Source organism: Paramisgurnus dabryanus, chromosome 20 (genome assembly GCF_030506205.2).
Source record: "Paramisgurnus dabryanus chromosome 20, PD_genome_1.1, whole genome shotgun sequence".
Taxonomy (NCBI): domain Eukaryota; kingdom Metazoa; phylum Chordata; class Actinopteri; order Cypriniformes; family Cobitidae; genus Paramisgurnus; species Paramisgurnus dabryanus.
Window position 1 is genome coordinate 25406291 of NC_133356.1, and position 18262 is coordinate 25424552.

Consider the following 18262-nt stretch of genomic DNA (forward strand, 5'->3'; position numbering starts at 1 on the left):
TTCATGTGGTTATTTCTGGTCCATAACGTGTTGCTGATATTATCTTAAAAGGATGTCTTAGCTCGCCTGGATCATTTGCATAACTGTGCCTAAGTAATGTCTACAAATAAAATGAACAAAAGTCTCATTTTTGTCCAGACAACCTTAATCATTCTTTGTGAAATAAACTTTTTTCACAGTAACATATTAATAATTTCTGCAGAATAAAACAAATTTGTAAATGTAAACCACATTTTTTTATGTATTTGGCAAGACATATTTTCAAAAGTCTGTCCAATACATCAAAGGATTTTTTTGGGAAAATGATACCAAGAATTATAAATCTATTTGGGTCATCATAGTTTAATATTCATGGTTCAGTACTATGAAAAGAGGCGGGGCTGGAGGCTCGGGTGTCTGTGTCAGCATGCCCCAGAAGATCTTCATTTCCTATCGCTTTCCAAGCCTCTTGTGTAAGGACGGTAACAGGTGCCTGTGATATGTCGCTGCTTCTTATCTAATCTTATACTGCACTAGTTAATACTACCACTAAAGCTGGCATAGTACTGCTTAAACCTTTGGAAAAAGCATTGCATGTTTCTTGTGTTTAAGATTCAGTGCATATCCACTGACATGCCACACAAACAGCATGCTCTCCTTCTCCAAACATACACTCAGGCCTATGGGCATCATCCCATGGTTTATTTTTGGCGCTTGCACTCAATGTGCCTTTGCATGAATGTATTCTGTGGAACAGGAAGTCATGGCGAGTCCAGAATGCATCAGGAATCAGAACACATGCTTTCACGTGTCTGTGTGCTTGGTTTCGGCTTTCACCCCTGGGGCTTTAAGGTCCCCTGCACTTAGTACTCAGTCTGGCGAAATGTCCGCTCGCTGTACCGCTTAAGCTGGCAAAACAGACACAGTTTCTAACACGTTATCTGCTTGGCGTGACACTGCTGATTTATCTTTAGGCTGACTTCTGGCTTTTTTGCTGCAACTGGCCAATCATGAATTTGTTATATAACTGCCTTTGTTGCTTAGCTTAGAGTACTGTATAATTCATGACAGCGTACGGCTTTGCTGTAGTGATGTGGAGCTGCTATAAATTGTGACTTTAAATTGGGACTAATTGTAGGTTGTTTTCCAATCAGGACCACCTGGTTTGAAGGGAAAGAAGGGTCGTGATGGGGCTTCAGGTAGGTTTCTGTACACCTACACTGTGTAAGGAAAAATTGTCAAAATATGTAACCCAGCGGTATCCTTTTAAAAGGTATTATATTACATATTTTGACAATTTTTTCTGACAGTGTACCATATGCCTGTGTCTGCGAAATCCACAGACTGCTGCTGTGTATGGACTGCTATGAACTGCATAAGGTTGTGCCCCATACACAAACTGTCCCCCATAGAGATGTGTGAGTAAGTGAAGATGCCAGTCTATTATAGGATGTACTTAGAAAGAAGTCGTATCAATATAAACTCAAAGTAGTCTTATATTTTAGGTTCTTCTTAGACGTTACCCTTACCTATATCTAAACTATAATGCTATATAATGGGAATGCACTATATGTTCAGCAACCAAAATTATTCGGCCGAAAATGCAAAAAAGCATTTTTGGTGTTCGGCCAAACAAGTGAAAAGATAAGTTCAATCAATTTTACAGAACAATAAGGATTTTGACGACTTAATCAACCAGTGTTCTCCTCAAAGTTTCGTTTTGGTTCATCCCTACTACTTTTGTCCACAAAACTAATTTGAATCATATAAATGTAAGCCTTATAGGAATTAACAATTGTTTTATTCTATAACTGAATATAGTCAATTGTGTCCAAATGTTTGACTGGCAGTGTCATTCTATATACCGGTAAGGTTAATGAGATGATATATAGGCCTATAGGTAAAATGATAGCGTTTTTGAACTTATAAAGTGAAAGTGATTGATTTGGAATGTTTAGAGAAGCGTTCTTGCGTGACTAAAAATATTTTGTATGTGTTGTTCGCTCGTTTTCGTGACATACTTCTGCATTTCAGGTCTAAGGTAGGGCTTGCTGTCTCAGCAGTAGCTTTGATAAATGCTGGCTCTGATTTCTAACAAAATACAGGCTACTCAAACCAGGAAAAGAAAGAGTAATGACGGACCCATGGGAAAGGTTTGTCATTGGTGTGACTGCACCATTACTTAAGATTGCCACAGTTAATGCACCAGTCGGACTCAATTTAAGCTTTTAGGAGTGATTTGCAGACGCAGTACAAATGTAGATCTTCACCTTGTCGGAGAATTCTAGATGATGTTTGTTTAACGTATTTCTCTTTATGGAAAGTGGACATTACTTACTTTGAACAAGTGGTGTTGAACCTCAAAATGGGTCACAGGTGTGTTTTGATGGAATCATGTAGAGCAAGAATGAAGCAATGCTTTATGCTAATAATAAAATTCATCTAACAATGTAGATGTGCTTAGTTAAGACTGCAACATTTGCCAGTGTAATTCTTTTAGTTATGGGTTCATTTAAAGGAATAGTCAATTTTCTTAAAAGAAAAATCCAGATAATTTACTCACCACCATGTCATCCAAAATGTTGATGTCTTTCTTTGTTCAGTCGAGAAGAAATTATGTTTTTTGAGGAAAACATTGCAGGATTTTTCTCATTTTAATGGACTTTAATAGAGCCCAACATTTAATACTTAACTCAACACTTAACAGTTTTTTTCAACGGAGTTTCAAAGGACTATAAACGATCCCAAACGAGGAATAAGGGTCTTATCTAGCGAAACGATTGTCATTTTTGACAAGAAAAATAAAAAATATGCACTTTTAAACCACAACTTCTCGTCTAGGTCCAGTCCTGTGATACGCCAGCGTGACCTCACGCAATACGTCATGACATCATGAAACTACGCCCCAGTGTTTACGAGTGTGGAGAAAGAGGACCGTTCCGACGTTGTTGTATGTGGAATGATACTAATTAATGTCTTTGTGTCAGTTTATTGTTTACAGTGGTCCGCAAATGTGCGTTTCATATATGTAACACGTGACCTTTCTTCGTCACTACGCATTTACGTTAGGTCGCGCTGGCGTATCATAGGACCGGACCTAGATGAGAAGTTGTGGTTTAAAAGTGCATATTCTTTATTTTTCCTGTCAAAAATGACAATCGTTTTGCTAGATAAGACCCTTATACCTCATTTGGGATCGTTTAGAGTCCTTTGAAACTCCGTTGAAAAAAACTGTTACGTGTTAAGTGTTGGGCTCTATTAAAGTCCATTAAAATGAGAAAAATTCTGCAATGTTTTCCTCAAAAAACATAATTTCTTCTCGACTGAACAAAGAAAGACATCAACATTTTGGATAACATGGTGGTGAGTAAATTATCTGGATTTTTTTTTAGAAAATTGACAATTCCTTTAAAATAGTCGCTTGTTAAAGTCCCTAAAAACAGAACGTTTTGTGGCGTATTTCCGAGTGAAACGAAATATCACACAATGAAAATAGCAGACGTGGCTTATCTTTCCACTGTGAATAAATTTGAAATAGAAAAGAAGGCATTTATACATAAATGGAACTCACAGTTGGAAGAGGCGGGGTTAACAGATGGTCCGCCCAAGTTGTCTAGCCTTTGAAAAATGTACATATACCGGTATATTTATATTTATATATTTATTTTATTTATTTTAAGTTGTATAAGGCGTTATTCCCGTCACAAAAACAGATGCTATCATGTGATATGTTGGAGTTTTAGACGATTCTGGATAAGATGACTTGAACATCAACCCTTATTTTTACATTTTATATTTCTAGTCGGATAGTTCAATAGTACCGTAACAAATTGCTTTGATGGACTGGTTGTGTTCATTCCCGGTTGTCCACACGAAACAGACAATATAAGCCCTAGAGGAAAAGCACTGGGTGATTTTATGTGATGTACTGTAAGAGGAAAAGATTTGTCATCAGCAATTTTCCTCAAGTTCTTCCTGCTCTTCCATGATAGATCTTGAGTTATTGCGTTATGATCCCAGTTCTGCTGTAATTGATTCTGTTTTGGGTTCAAGAGGCCATAAATCCAGCTAAACTAATCCATTCGCTTAAAGTTGCAATGCATGCTTTTCACTATTAACATATGGCTTTTAGAACACGTTTTACTTTACTTTGTTTTCTAATGCTTCGATGTTGTCAACCCATGGTGTGTAACATAAGAAGACCAAACACATTACTTGGATGCAGCTAACCTCGTCAACAGACCCCCATGGAATCTGAGCCCGAAATTCGAACGGCCTTCATTCACAAACTCCCTACCCCCTGTGTGTTTGTTTTTAAAATATTTGCACTATATGACCATGTTTAAACCATGTGAAAACTGTATGCAGATTCCATCTGGGCCTATTTTTGTGACAGTGTTAGTACAATCTTTTTCCACTATTCATTATACTAGTATTGAATCAGTATGATTAAGCTGTGCTGGAAACAGGCAGTTTTTGTGATTGAATTGGTTGGTGTCGGATGGAGTCTCTTGATTTATTTCTTTAGGCAGTCATCCAGTGATGTGGCTAATTCTTCCATTCACTTCATAGTGGTCCTCTGTCTGGTGGGCCGCCTGTTCATCCATGTGTCAGAGACAGGCAGCATTTTCCCATCGAGAGCTTTAAGTCTTATGAAAATGTAAACACTTCTGTAACTCTTTGTGTATGAGTCGATCCCATGACGCACAAACCTGCGTGTGAGCTCTTGACTTACATTAAGAAGAATCAAAAGTGAAATGATCACTTCACTTCACGTCCATCTTGCAAGCAAACCCACTATGAAATCTTTAAAACTTGGGAAGTCAGGTTATTTTCTCCACTCTTGGCAAACTAGGAAACATCAGGGTTGAGTGTTTGATGTAATGTACACATGATCTAAACATAGGCCAAACAAGATGATGTTTTTGCTAAGACTAATTTCTCTCTCCCTCTTTTGTTTGTCTTGCAGGACCTCCAGTAAGTACACATGGTGCCTCTGTTGACCGGATTGTGGTAATGTGACCCAAACCTTGTGGCTTTCTGTGAATTTCTGTGTGTTTTGAGAGTGTGAATTAGTCTGCCTTGAGTCCCCTCATGTTTACTGCAGTTTGAATGCCGATTACATCATCATTTTATTCACATGAGTGAAACTTTTACATGTCCTTTCACAACACTATTAAACATACACACTTGTGTCAGAGCTTGCTTTTCATGTTAAAGGCGGTGTGTGTTACTTTTCCTCAGCCATGTCAACATACAGTAGCAACATTGGCTTATCCAATGGCATGAGTCTATTCCCTTGCCCAATTCATGGGTGATAGTGATAGTATGTGAGAAATCTGTCTAAAAACACTCATTATGTTTTCATTTGTTGACACTAGTGACACAAAGATTACACACTTTACCTTTAAAGAATAAGTGAATCATTTACTCACCAGCATGTCATCCAAAATGTTGATGTCTTTCTTTGTTCAGTCGAGAAGAAACTATGTTTTTGAGGAAAACATTCCAATATTTTTCTAATTTTTAATGGACTTTAATGGACCCCAATACTTAACAGTTTAAATGCAGTTTAAGCGATCTCAAACAAGGCATAAGGGTCTTATCTAGCAAAACATTTGTCATTTTTGGCAAGAAAAATAAAAAATATGCACTTTTAAATCACAACTTCTTGTCTTCCTCCGGTCCTGTGATGCGCCAGCGCGACCTCACACAATACGTCATCACGTCAAGAGGTCACGGATGACGTATCAAAACTACGCCCCAGTGTTTACAAGTGTGGAGAAAAGGGACCTTTCCGACGTTGTTGTATGTGGAATGATACTAATTAATGTCTTTGTGTCAGTTTATTGTTTAAAAGGGTCCGCAAATGAGTGTTTCATATATCTAACACATGACCTCATTACGCAATTACGTGAGATCGTGCTGGCGCGTCACAGGACCAGAGGATGAAGAGAAGTTGTGGTTAAAAGTGCATTTTTTTTTCTTGCCAAAAGTGACAATCGTTTCGCTAGATAAGACCTTTTTGCCTCGTTTTGAATCGTTTAGAGTCCTTTGAAACTGCATTTAAACTGTTAAGTGTTGGGGTCCATTAAAGTCCATTAAAACGAGAAAAATCCTGGAATGTTTTCCCCAAAATACATAATTTCTTCTCATCTGAAAAAAGAAAGACATCAACATTTTGGATGAAATGGTAGTGAGTAAATTATCTGGATTTTTTTAAGAAAATGGACTAATCCTTTAAATGGCATGATGTTATTCTGGACATTGTTGTTTTAACACTGTTACTTTTAAAACTCATAGGTAACATTCTGCTTTTTGGGCAACTGGATGTATATTTTTTTCAAAACATAAGACAGCATTGGTAGACAGTGCCTGTCTAGCTCAATATATCTTTTAAGGGGTGATGTTGATGAATTAGACTACAGAGGACAAGGGCGAGAAATAAAGAGCACAGATAGGCGAGAAATATAAAATTAGGTGCGGTTGGACAGCTGTCTCCCGGCAGTATAAGGGAAATGTCAGGTGATTAATGAAACAACTGCGGACACAGACAAACACTGTCCCTAGGAAGAAGAAATCCCATACGTTTCTCCTAGAAAGTGAGATCAAATGCAAACTTTGGCTAAAGTCTCGTACCTCTTAGGTATTATTCCTGAGAAAAAGAAATGAGCAAGTGTCTCCTTCAGAAGGGACTACAACAATGTCTCAAATTATGCAGTAAAACCGAAAGTCCAGCTGAGAAATGAAGTCTCTTGAGCTATGAAAGAGCGAGCATTGAAAGTATATCCTATTCTAGAGCCAAAAATATGCTTGCACACGCACACTTACAAACTTTATAAAATTTGCTATTAAAAAAGTAAATTACAAAGAACTTAAATAGCAGTTAAAGAAACTTTTAAAACCTGCAACTAGTTTGTTTATTAATTTGATCAGTTTCTCTTAACAGATCACATATCTACTGTGTCAAGTACGATTGTTAGTGAATCGTATTAATCGTGTCAATCTTAACACATGTTTGATGATTCATTGCCCATCAGCATTAGCATAACTTTAACAGCAGTGTTTGGTCTGGCAACACTGCGGCTTGATCGCTGTACATTTGAGAACAGAGCCATTACGGTGCGGGATATCGATTATTCCAACATGCGCGTTAAGATAACACTGTTACGAATGTGATTGCAGCACTGTACAACTTCAATTTGGCCGTTTCCTGTTCGCTGAAAGCGAATACTTTGAAAAGTTTAAATGCATAATAGTCTGCAATACTTCATAGGTCACCTCACAGGAGCACAGCCCTTCGGCCTCCTTTGGAAGCACAGTTAGTGCAGCCCAGCCTTTAACAATTAGTAGTGACAGGAACCGTTTCACATTGACAGAAAGCTTGCCTCTCTTTGTGTGCGTTGATAAAGCACTACTGAAAGTGTACAACTGTCCATCTAGATGGGAAAATCACACCCAGATTTTTTTTAAAGTAACTTTAAATTGTTTCATTACATAGTTTCCAAAATCCTTTGTTTTACATTAAAAATCTAGTAATTTATATAAGGTATCTGAGATGAACAGCTATTATTAAAATGTCCATAACGTGGACAGATTGCGTATCTGATGTTAATCTGGAGTACCTATAGAGTAGTATTACATCCTTCATATCTCCTAAAAGTCTTTAGTTTTATCAGATTTATAAAAGACAGATCAGCTTTACAGAGTCTTTCCAATAATGTACAAAAATTGGAAGCAGGAGTTACTAGCTGCGGGAGGAGCGAGTCCGAGTCAACACTTAATACAACACTAACTGGATAACTTATGATTTACTACATGTTCGTGTCGTTTATATAATGTGCTCTTACGCGCCTTTTTCCAACATAACTTTTTTAGTTTTTAGTATGTTGTTAAGTAAACGTGCCCTGAGATGTGCGCATGTCTTTTGTTTTCCCTAGAGATGTATTAAATGAATTCAGCCTTATTTGTACTGCATGTGATCTGTAAGTACCCTCGGTGCACTGAATGTCTGTTAACCGTGCAATGCCGGCCTCTAGGGCAGGAGTCACCCCTGTTTCTCTCTGGAGAGCTCTTTCATTTACACAGCAGTGCTGTGGGATAAATGAGAGACATATGTACCCTGCTACCGTGGATCTCAAATGAAGTGTTTTTCCGGTGGGCGACCTCTGACCTCGCCAGACGCTCCTTCGGGCAGCGTGAGAAACCCGGCAGGTCTCGTTGGCCTGTTCCCACTCAGCATCTGTGCCTGCACCCTAGACCTGCTACTCATACTTCAACACATTCATGAACACGTGTCGATGTACTCACTCGTACGCACCGCACCATACACACTCCAGATCTTTCTTGCACTCATGAAAGCAAGTATCAGAGTGACTCCTGATTTCTCGGCAGTGTGACATACAGCTGCGACACACTTCACACCTTTACTTTTACACACTTTCACCCTCACTTTACTTCCTCTTGAGGTTTCATTGTTTCCCACACACTTTAACATTAGCAGTCATCTACAATTTCAGAAAAAGGCACATGAAGGTACACTGGGGCAGCACCTTTTTTATAAAGTACACACTGGTATGTTAGAGGTACGTACTGTACTGGTAAATTAAAGGTACATATCTGTACCCAGTGTTGGGGAGTAGTTAACAACAAGTAGCGACGCTAATAACTTAACACATTTTTTCTGTATCTAGACGGTAGTTCGGTTACTTTTAAAACAGTGTAGGTTTAACAGTAGTTAAATACTTTTTTTCACCAAGTGTAGCGTTTTAGCGCCACCAGACGCTACATTATGTGGTGCCTCCTCTGCATTGCCTTTTAGCTGCGCACTGACTGAGCTCTGCAGCGTCTTTGTGTCTTCTTAATACTGTAGATCACAAAATCAGATTGTTCATTTCTGCCATCTATTGTTCTTTCATGTGTCTTTGCAGAGATCATCTGATAATTACATACAGAAAGTGCAGGAGTAAAGTCGAAACACTCATGTTATAATGTCCGTGATGGAGCGAGGCACATGACAGCAGAATCGAAAGATGTCTAAGGGGCCAATCACACCAAACGCGTATTAAACGCTTGGAAACGCAAGGTGCGACGCACTGCCTTTTTTTAAAAGAGCAGTGCGACGCGGCTTTTTATATTGCTAGGCAACCACCGAGTCAGCTGTCTTGTCAATCAAATATTGGCTGCGTTTACACTTGGCATTAACATGCGACCTGTATCCGGATGTTGTCCACATACACATTGAAAAGACAAGTATAAACGCGTTTGTGTTCGGAATGTTATCCGATCTGTGTGTCCTGATGCAGAGGTAGTCGAGGACGCTTTGTGATCGGATCTCATTGTAATGTAACCGCAATCCAGCCATCGTATCTGGATTCACAGGTCAACGTCACACAAAACCCCGCCCACTATCATCTCCTCTCACTGACAGCTGTCAAAAAATAAAGGACGTTAGGTCATGGAGCGCAGGTGAGAGACGCATAAATTCATATTTGTGGAGCAATGCTAGCTACGCTTAAAAGTATCTTAATAAATCGATATACAAAGCATTTTAACACTGCTAACTGTATTTAAGTTATTCAGGTAAATGTTATATGTTACAACTATTCATAGTGAGATTTAATATTTAATGGCAGAATTCAGGATCGTCGTTATAATGTTTGAGTTTCCATGGCGACAAATCAATGTGAATGTTGCGCTTCTTTCTGGTCAATCGGCTGTTTCTGTCTCATTTAACACATTTTAAGTTACTTTAAAACACGTACAAACACTAATAACATTAACCAAATACATTTAGTCAGTGTTGGTTTTATGCAAGGTTACTTATATGTGTTTGTAAATTACATTACTTCTTACGCACTATGAACAGTAAATTGTTAGCTCTTTTAATTAAATATTATTACCAGGAAACATAACTAACAACAGTTTATGGTTAAAATAGAAATATACATATAAGTTCAGGCAGAGCCAAAAGCCCGTTATTAAGGCAGAATAAAACAGTGGAGTCGGTCATGTTTCACACGGATTTTGTTGTTGATTTAAAGCATGCGGGTGAAAGTCAAGTTCAGGTAAAGTTAAACAGAACATTCATCCGCGGTGCGGACGCTATAAGGCTTTTAAAGCTAAAAAATATAACGCTTAAAATGTGAACATCACGGTTGTTGGGGTTGCTAGTTATTCTCTGTTGTTGGCTTCTCAGTAGCACTGTACAATACGGGATTGCGGTTAGCGCGAAAACCCTAAATCATGTGGCTAAAGACAGCTGTACCCATTTTGATTGACAGCTATCCACCCAGCGCGCGTCTCCCCGAACGGGATCCGATCACACATCCAGATACAGAAGCCACATTTATGTAACAAATGTAAATGCGCCGTGTCCTGATATACGGATGATCGGATCTGCGTGAACGGATCACTGAGATCGCATGTTAATGCAAAATGTAAACACAGCCATAGAAGCGTGAGCGCTCTTTCGCTGTTATCTGTCATATTAGCAGAAACTTTAAAAAGAGGGCGCTTGCTCTGACCTTGTTTGTGGGTGAGAGGTGAACAAACACGCAGGAGAAAGCGAACGAGTCAGTCCGGTTCTTCAAAGCAACTCTAAACTTCCCTCACCACGACGTAAGGCCCGCCTCTCCCCTCATTCGATTGGACAATGGAAAGAAGCGAATGACGTCGGGTGCTTTTCCGCTCTCAGCGATTCATCAAAAACGCGTGCTGCGATTGGCGGCAAAAACCACAAGGCGTTTGGCGCACATAAACAGCGCGCATACGCTCACTGCTAATAGAATATCATTCAAAAAAGGTGCCAACAACTGCCATAAACGTGTTTGGTGTGATTGGCCCCTCAATCTGTCCAAGTTTATGTCTATTAAAGTAACAAACAGTAAAGCTTACACATTCGTATGTTTTCTGTGCAAACCAAAGATTTGTTTGTCTGCATCGAAAACGTCATGCACATACAAGTAATAACCATTTTAAATTAATCCTCATTAATAATTATCATAAAAAGCTGAAATAAAAGTGTTTCTAAGTCATTTCAAACATCTTTATGCTCTTTTTATGTCTATTCATTGTCATTAATTGAAATCATAATTGTATCACATTACATTAAACCCCAAATCCTTTTCTTAAAACATTCTTTATAAAATATAATATTTAGTTATTTATAATATATTGGCTGTAATTAATTTTACTTATAAGTAGCTTGTAGCTTATCTAACTCAGTGGCGGCTCGTGACTGCTCTTCCGAGGGTCGCAAATTCAAAATATGTGTTTGGAGTGTCATGTGTGTTGCTCGTGTTTTCAAAATATGTGTTTGTTGCGTCATGTGAACCATGTGCATCACGTGTTTTGTCAAAATAAGTGCCTGCTGCACACGCGTCAAAACCGTTTATGATAAAAGAGACGCTCACGTTTACAGAATACACGCAAGACACTCCCTTATAGAGGTCTTCATGGGTCCACTTAGATCCGAAAACCCGAGGTCCTATCCGAGACCTGTATAATCTATAATATAGCGCATCGGGTCTCGGGTAATTTAAAATGAATGTGCTTTTGCCAAACGGACCGGAACTCTCTCACGTGTGTGCGTCAATGTCCTTTTCAAACCTCTGCTATGTTTGCCAAGAGCGCTTGCGATATTGTGTGGCTGGCGGTTTCACGTTTCACACTGTTCATACTTAACCAGGGGTTAAGGGATAATCCTGGGCCAAAAACAGTTATTCTATTGCATTGTGTAGCTATTTTCGAAAGTGAATTGGCCGTTGACAAAAAATAAAAATCATTACAGTCCCTGTCTGCCTCTGACAACTCCCTGTTTCAATACAAAACACTGTGAAGTGATGCTCTTCATATCATTTCACGGAGTCTAACATTTTCCTCCTTTTTGAGTGGTCTTTGGCCATTTCAAAGAGCGCATGCAGAAGATAGTGCCACGGATGTTTTTGTCTGTCTGCAATAGTTTCCTCCCCTGAGCCGAGGCTTGATATATCACTTCCTTCTCCACACCGCTGGCCAAGAGGAAAGCCAACAAGCGCACACTTGTATGCACATGAAATAAGCCATCAGTACATCATCAGATAATGAAGGTGGTCTTAACTGAACAATCTTTCATTGAATGATTAAGCAGCTGCCAGGTTTTAACCATTAAGTGCAGAGCGAATGAATGGCTGCGATGAAAATTTTACACATTAAACTGATTGTTTGATTTGATTTAATCCAGAGGGATCTCCTCAATCAGCTCTTAAGTGAAGATCAGGATAATAGAGGACTCTGTGCCAGGACTTTCAATGCATGAAAGAGCCCCTGATTGAAGATCTTTTTTTCATTCAGACCTGCGGTTTTCTTTGTTGATGGCACTTGACGCTTAATGTTACAGTGAATATATGCTCTCCTAATTAAAAATCAATCGCGACTGAATCAGTTTTTAAAAACAAGCCATCAGATTAAAGAAACATGCCGTGTTATTGAACCAGACTTTATGGGGTCCAAAGGAAATTCTTTTGTACAAGATTTGATGGTGTTTGCATTTCAGGAATGCTTCTTTGGTGTGTTTGCCCACTGATACCTTTAAGCCTTGCCACAATAAAATAGACCAAAGTTCTCAAATAGACGTGTATACGATATTGTTAATATTTGGATGAATTAAATCTAATCTATTCTAAAAATCAACCTGACTGAATCCCAGTTAAATTTTATTATGGCTTGGCAGTGTGTTTCTCTCAATCAGTAATGTTGGGTCTTTCTTTATTCTGTACCAATTTCTCTCACCCCTTTTCTCAGGGTCCACCTGGACGAGCTGGCTTTCCGGTAACTGTCTCACTGTCTCATATTCTGTTGTCTGTCTGTCTGTCCATAACATTTTAGATTTTGAACAAAACATCTATTTAATAGCATGTCATAAATTAAGATTTTCAATTCATTTTAAGAGGGACTGAGTTTGTACAATCAATTTATATAGCTTAATGAATGTATTGATATTGATGAATGGATAGTTCAACCAACAATTGATATTCTGTCATCATTTTCTAACCCTCATGTTGTAGTTTCTTTATTCTATCGAAAACAAAAGATTTTTTTAATAAATGATGGTTTGCACACAGTTTACAGTACCCATTGACTTCTATAGTAGGAAAAACAAATACCATGGAAGTCAATGAGTAAACTGTGTGCTTACAGTCATTTATCAAAATATCTTCTGTTTTAAGTGATGACAGAATTGTCATTTTTTGGTGAACTATTCCTTTAACACAGGCCAATTTGTAATGAAATCATTTAATTTTAAATAGTCAAACAATGCTAAATAGAAGCCTGGTCTCGGACGGTATATTCCAGATACACTAAGCTAAGCTAAGCTTAGTGTTAATATATATACTGCAACATTAGCACGCATTTATCATTTGATTATATTCTCTCAGGCTCTTTGCCGTCTGAATCCACTCCTTTGAATTTCTGCTGTAATTCTAATATTACTCACCCAAACTCAAACACATCTGTTTTTTATTATGGCATGTTCGAAGAAGCCCATCTTATATGTGAACTCTGGACCTGCCTGCCAATTATAACCTGCAAACCCCCATCACTCATGACAGCTGTCCTTGTGAAACTTTGCCATAAAATGTAAAAAAAGAAACAGAAGAAACAGATCGTATTTGAGTTTTTTGCTTAAATTGTTGACAGATTTGGTCGAAGTGTGAATATGATCCTGCCGAAGGTTTTGATTGATTGCATTGTCAGGAGATTAAATGAAACTTTGTATTTTCTCAGGATGAAGGGGCAGAGGGAGGGTGGCAAGTTGTTTTAAATTTTCTGCATTTCAACAAACCTGTCTATTAGACTAGTAACTCAAAAAATATTGATATTGGCATGCACGCGCGCTATAGTGTAAAGTAAAATGTATAATGTGCATTTAAACTATTAAGGAGTACATGTGGTTTATATATTTAGTCACACCCTTATATATATGTCCATTTATTGCATCCGTGTGTTGTCAAGCGCTTCAGGGTTTATTAGAACATATAAAATATGAATATACCGTAGTTCCTAATGAAAATTTAGAAACACATGCTTGTTCGGTGCATATTTAAAAAAAAACTTCCTACATTGTGGTAGTGGGACTTTATGCAAATGTTAAAAAAAATGTACTTAGACCCTAAATGACTAAGTGACTGGTGAAATGCTCTACTAACTGCTTAAATTATAAACTTTGCACCTTTGAGTTCATCACCCTTGTTAAAACACAGCAGAGTATTATGTAATTCAGGATTTTAGAGATATAAATACTTAACACATTTACTGGAAGACCACAGTGAGATTTAGTGTCTCTTAGGTGTTTTTGTGTGTACACCAGATGGGTGGTTAAAAACTTTACACCCTAAAGAACAGGAGAAAATATATTACTCAAGCATTGGTAAACTATGGTCTTTAAACGGTTGTGGGCGGGGCCTGTGCAAAGTGATGTCAGTTTGCTCAAAAAACGCGAAAGCTTTCCGATGAGAAAAGGAGTGGGCAGATTTGGGCATATATTTTTATAATCTAAAGAACCATTTTCTATAGAGAAACAGAAGAGCTCTTCAGATGTTTAAGGTTCTTTATGGAACTGTACAGTAAAAAAATGCTTTGTCTATGACATCATGATGCACCTTTATTAAGAGTGTAGATATTATTAGTAGTAATTCAAGTATAGTATACTGTACAGGCCATATTGTTGTAAGTTATTAATGGCATAAAGCAGTACTAAGTTTATCTCAAATCAGCACCTTGGACAGGGCCACAAGCGTTTAGTCAAGCATTCCTCTTGGGACGTTCAGCAGTAAATTAACTCTACTTCTAATGTAGTAACTTTGTTTTAACATACTGTAGCCATTCACAGTAAATGTCTAATAGCTTGCATGCTTTATAAGATAACCGAGCACCTGGAAGTTACCAGTCTATAAGTACATACAGTATAGTGATTTAGCAAATGTTGTATTGGCTTCTTATGAGTTATGGTGGGTTTGGCCGGCCCACACTCTTTTTTCCATTACATGTTATTTAAGTCAGTTGTCAGTGAGCTGTCAACACTCACATACCCTGTAATGCACTGACCGGTCACGTTAGGATTGCAAATAAAATCAGGTGTAGGAATTGACAGCTTTGCATAATAAGTCACTTCAGCATGGTAGGAGTTTATGGCCTTGTTAAAAGTGTACAATGTTTGGAAATGCAATAGATGGTGAATCCTTATGAGGGTTATCATATTAAAATCTCAGATTAATACATGCACATTTACCATATGTTTTAGGGAGTTTCTCCATCTTTTAGAGAGTACAGTAGGTGGGGTGTTCAAGTGGGGATAGGATGGCCGATTAGGACAGGATAGAATTTGTAATTGTCCAACAGGACCGTCCACTTCCAGACTGCTGTCTTATTTAGTTACTTCATATATATCAAATATCATCTTGTTTTGCGAATATGCAATAGGGGCAGACAAAGAAATAACCTGTGTTAAGTTTACCTCATGTATTATATTATTTTACACTCCAAAGGTTATTTTCAACACAGCGTTTGGTCAAAAAGGCACAAGGCAAACCCATTGGGTTATAATTCAACCTATGCTGGGTTGTTGCAACCAATTTGATCTGTTGTTGGGACCGTCAAATATAAACATTTTCTGTTTAACTTAACCCAATGCCTGGATTTGTCCTTTTTTGTGTAGATTCATATAGTCACTAATGACACTTGCTGCTTGAAGTTTTTATGTGCTTTATCTTTAAAAATGCCTTTGAAGTTGAGACAGTCTTTGGCAATGGCATGCTCGCATTAATAACATTTATTAACGTTGTTTTGTCACTTACTGGCCAGATAAATTTTAGTAGTGAAGTTAACCTTATTGTAGTGACTTCAATGTCAGATTCATTGTTCCTGACTTTCCTCTTGGTTTTGCATTGACCAATAGGGAGACAAAGGATCATTGGGCATTCCTGGAAGAATGGTGAGTTATTTGAGAATATGTACAGTACTAAGCCCATGTAGTCTGAAGTGCTTTATTGTAATTATTATAAGCAATAGAAATCAATGCTCAGTGGCATGTCATTGACATCATTTTAACTCTTAGCCGTACTGCAAGTGTATGGCAGGGTGACACTTTGGCACATGACTCTGTTCTTCGTTTTAAATCTAAAATGAATTGAAATTAAATTCTTAAACAATTGTAAATGTAGTGTTTCAGCTTTTCAGTACTAGTTGTGATTTAAACCAATATCTATAGCTGATACATTTTGGCTACCACTGTATAGAAAATAATTCCCACTTCATCACTGCCATCACTGGTTACGAAAATGTCTGGCTGTATAGTATCAAATGTTTTAGAAACCCACCCCTCCGCCCCCCTCAGCTCCATGCGAATAAGGACCGAAGGCTAGATTTCTTTGTGGCTACATTTAATGAGTAACATTTTCTTGTCATTAGTCAAAGCACATTTGTTTTGGCTGCTGAAAATGCTTTGCTTGTTTACCTTAAAATAGAAATAAGACCACAACAAATAACTATTTCTTATCATTTACACACTGCATACTGAGAAGCTAAAATGTGCAGCCAAACCTAGAGGAAATTCTGGAAGAAATCCTCTGGCTATATATCAAACAGCCACAGAGAGACAATACATAAACACGTTTGAAATGAGAGAAACAGATCTGAAAACCTCAGACATTCACAGTCCAGTTCCAAGCTGTTGTACCTCCTCATTTTTTTGTGCATTTGAATTTTTTTGGATAAGTGCATTCTAGACCTAAATCAAAAAATACTTCTTGGTTGTTTATTTAGGAATCGCATAGATGCCCCAATGGAGAAAACCAGCTCCTGTTTTTTAAGAAACCCCGTTGTCCTCAAAGGGGACATTCCAAACTCTTGACCCTTGTATAGCTGCGTACTCTAAACTAAATGTCTACTGCTTTCTCCTGAAAAACAATACCTCCCTAAAAGCAGGTTAAACTCAGACTGTGAGCCCCATGCATAGCATTCCATATTTCACCCGCCGTAAAACTACATTGTGCTCCTGTAGATTCTCACAGGAAGTGCTTTTTCACCCGTCATGGCTTATCCTTCCCCTCTCAAACCTCCTCCACTGACCAGTCTGTCTGTGAGAAAAGTTAGCAGCCCCCTCATCTACTATCCATTACTCCCCATAGGCCAACAATGTAACACTTCAGTGCTTCGGTGTAGCCTTCAATATTTGTGCTGTAAAAAGACATCTTAAACCAGCTTATGATGGTTTGATGGTCTTATTTAGATTATGCTGGTTTGGCTGGTCACTCGGCTGGTCTTTGCTGGTCTCCCAGCCTGAAAAGTAAATGATAAAGGAATTGCATTGCCTTATTAAGCCTGAGTTGGTTTGCTGGTCTTTCAACCTGGTCTGTTTGCTGGTATTTTGATTATGGGTTATGGTGGGCTGTTGGTGAGGTTCACACAGTGATACCTTGTACACAACAATACCCGATTGTAAAAAAGCATTCCGGTTGTTGCATCTTGCAACAAGCCTTTAAGCATGCTTTAAGATCAGCTTAAACCAGCTAAGACCAAGTTGGCTCTGATGGAAGAAAAGCTAGACCAGCCTAACCAGCTGAAAACAGCAAACCATCATAGGCTGGTTTTAGCTGGCTTTACATAACAGAAATCTCACCCTAGAACTCCTCATATTACCGTTCCCCTACTTAAATTCACCAATACCTCGGTGTCTCCCATTCCCATGTCACCAAACATCTCAGGCTGCTGCATGTTCTCTCTAGAACCTCTCTAACACTGGTTCCTCTCTGTCTTTCTCCTCACTGTGCATGTGACTGTGTCTGCTGTGACTGACCAGGGCATAAAGGGAAATTCGGGGGATAAGGTAAGTGCAGGACATCGGCCTGCATGTGCAGAACTAAGTCTTTTTCTCACCGTGGGTGGTTGCGTTGATGTGGGTGGTGGGGGACAACCCAAGCCCATCGTACAATGTGAGCAGGTATCATGATTTATATCAGGAAGGCTTCAGGTTTTATTTTGAAAGACCTTGGGGGTCACATTCAGAAGACATTTCCCACAATGATTGGATTGCCTGTGTTTATTCTTGGTGTGATAGATCTGTAAAAAGTCCTCTAAAGTTGGATCTCTTGAATTTAAAACTCTCAGCTTTAGACAAAAGATGTTTGGAATAGAACAACGTATGAAACCCTATCATGTCTGGATGTATCCAAAGACTTAGCAAAACTACCCATAATTTTACTTTGTAATCAATATCCCAAATCTGAATGCTTCTATATGAATT

The 18262-nt window shown here is 38.3% G+C and overlaps 2 protein-coding genes across 2 annotated transcripts in view; both read left to right on the plus strand.

The window, feature by feature from the left end:
• LOC135786505 (collagen alpha-1(XXV) chain-like) overlaps nucleotides 1-1405 on the plus strand; it is a 63297-nt gene extending 61892 nt beyond the window's left edge. The window contains exons 3-4 of the mRNA XM_065295967.2: nucleotides 1134-1178; nucleotides 1290-1405. Coding sequence (XP_065152039.1) covers nucleotides 1134-1178; nucleotides 1290-1405 — 161 coding nt within the window. The remainder of the gene's footprint in view (nucleotides 1-1133; nucleotides 1179-1289) is intronic.
• Nucleotides 1406-4951: 3546 nt separating this feature from the next.
• col13a1 (collagen, type XIII, alpha 1) overlaps nucleotides 4952-18262 on the plus strand; it is a 67996-nt gene continuing 54685 nt past the window's right edge. Inside the window, exons 1-4 of the mRNA XM_065297296.2 lie at nucleotides 4952-4956; nucleotides 12763-12789; nucleotides 15917-15952; nucleotides 17819-17845. Of these exons, the coding sequence (XP_065153368.2) occupies nucleotides 15950-15952; nucleotides 17819-17845 (30 nt within the window). The 5' untranslated portion in view covers nucleotides 4952-4956; nucleotides 12763-12789; nucleotides 15917-15949. The remainder of the gene's footprint in view (nucleotides 4957-12762; nucleotides 12790-15916; nucleotides 15953-17818; nucleotides 17846-18262) is intronic.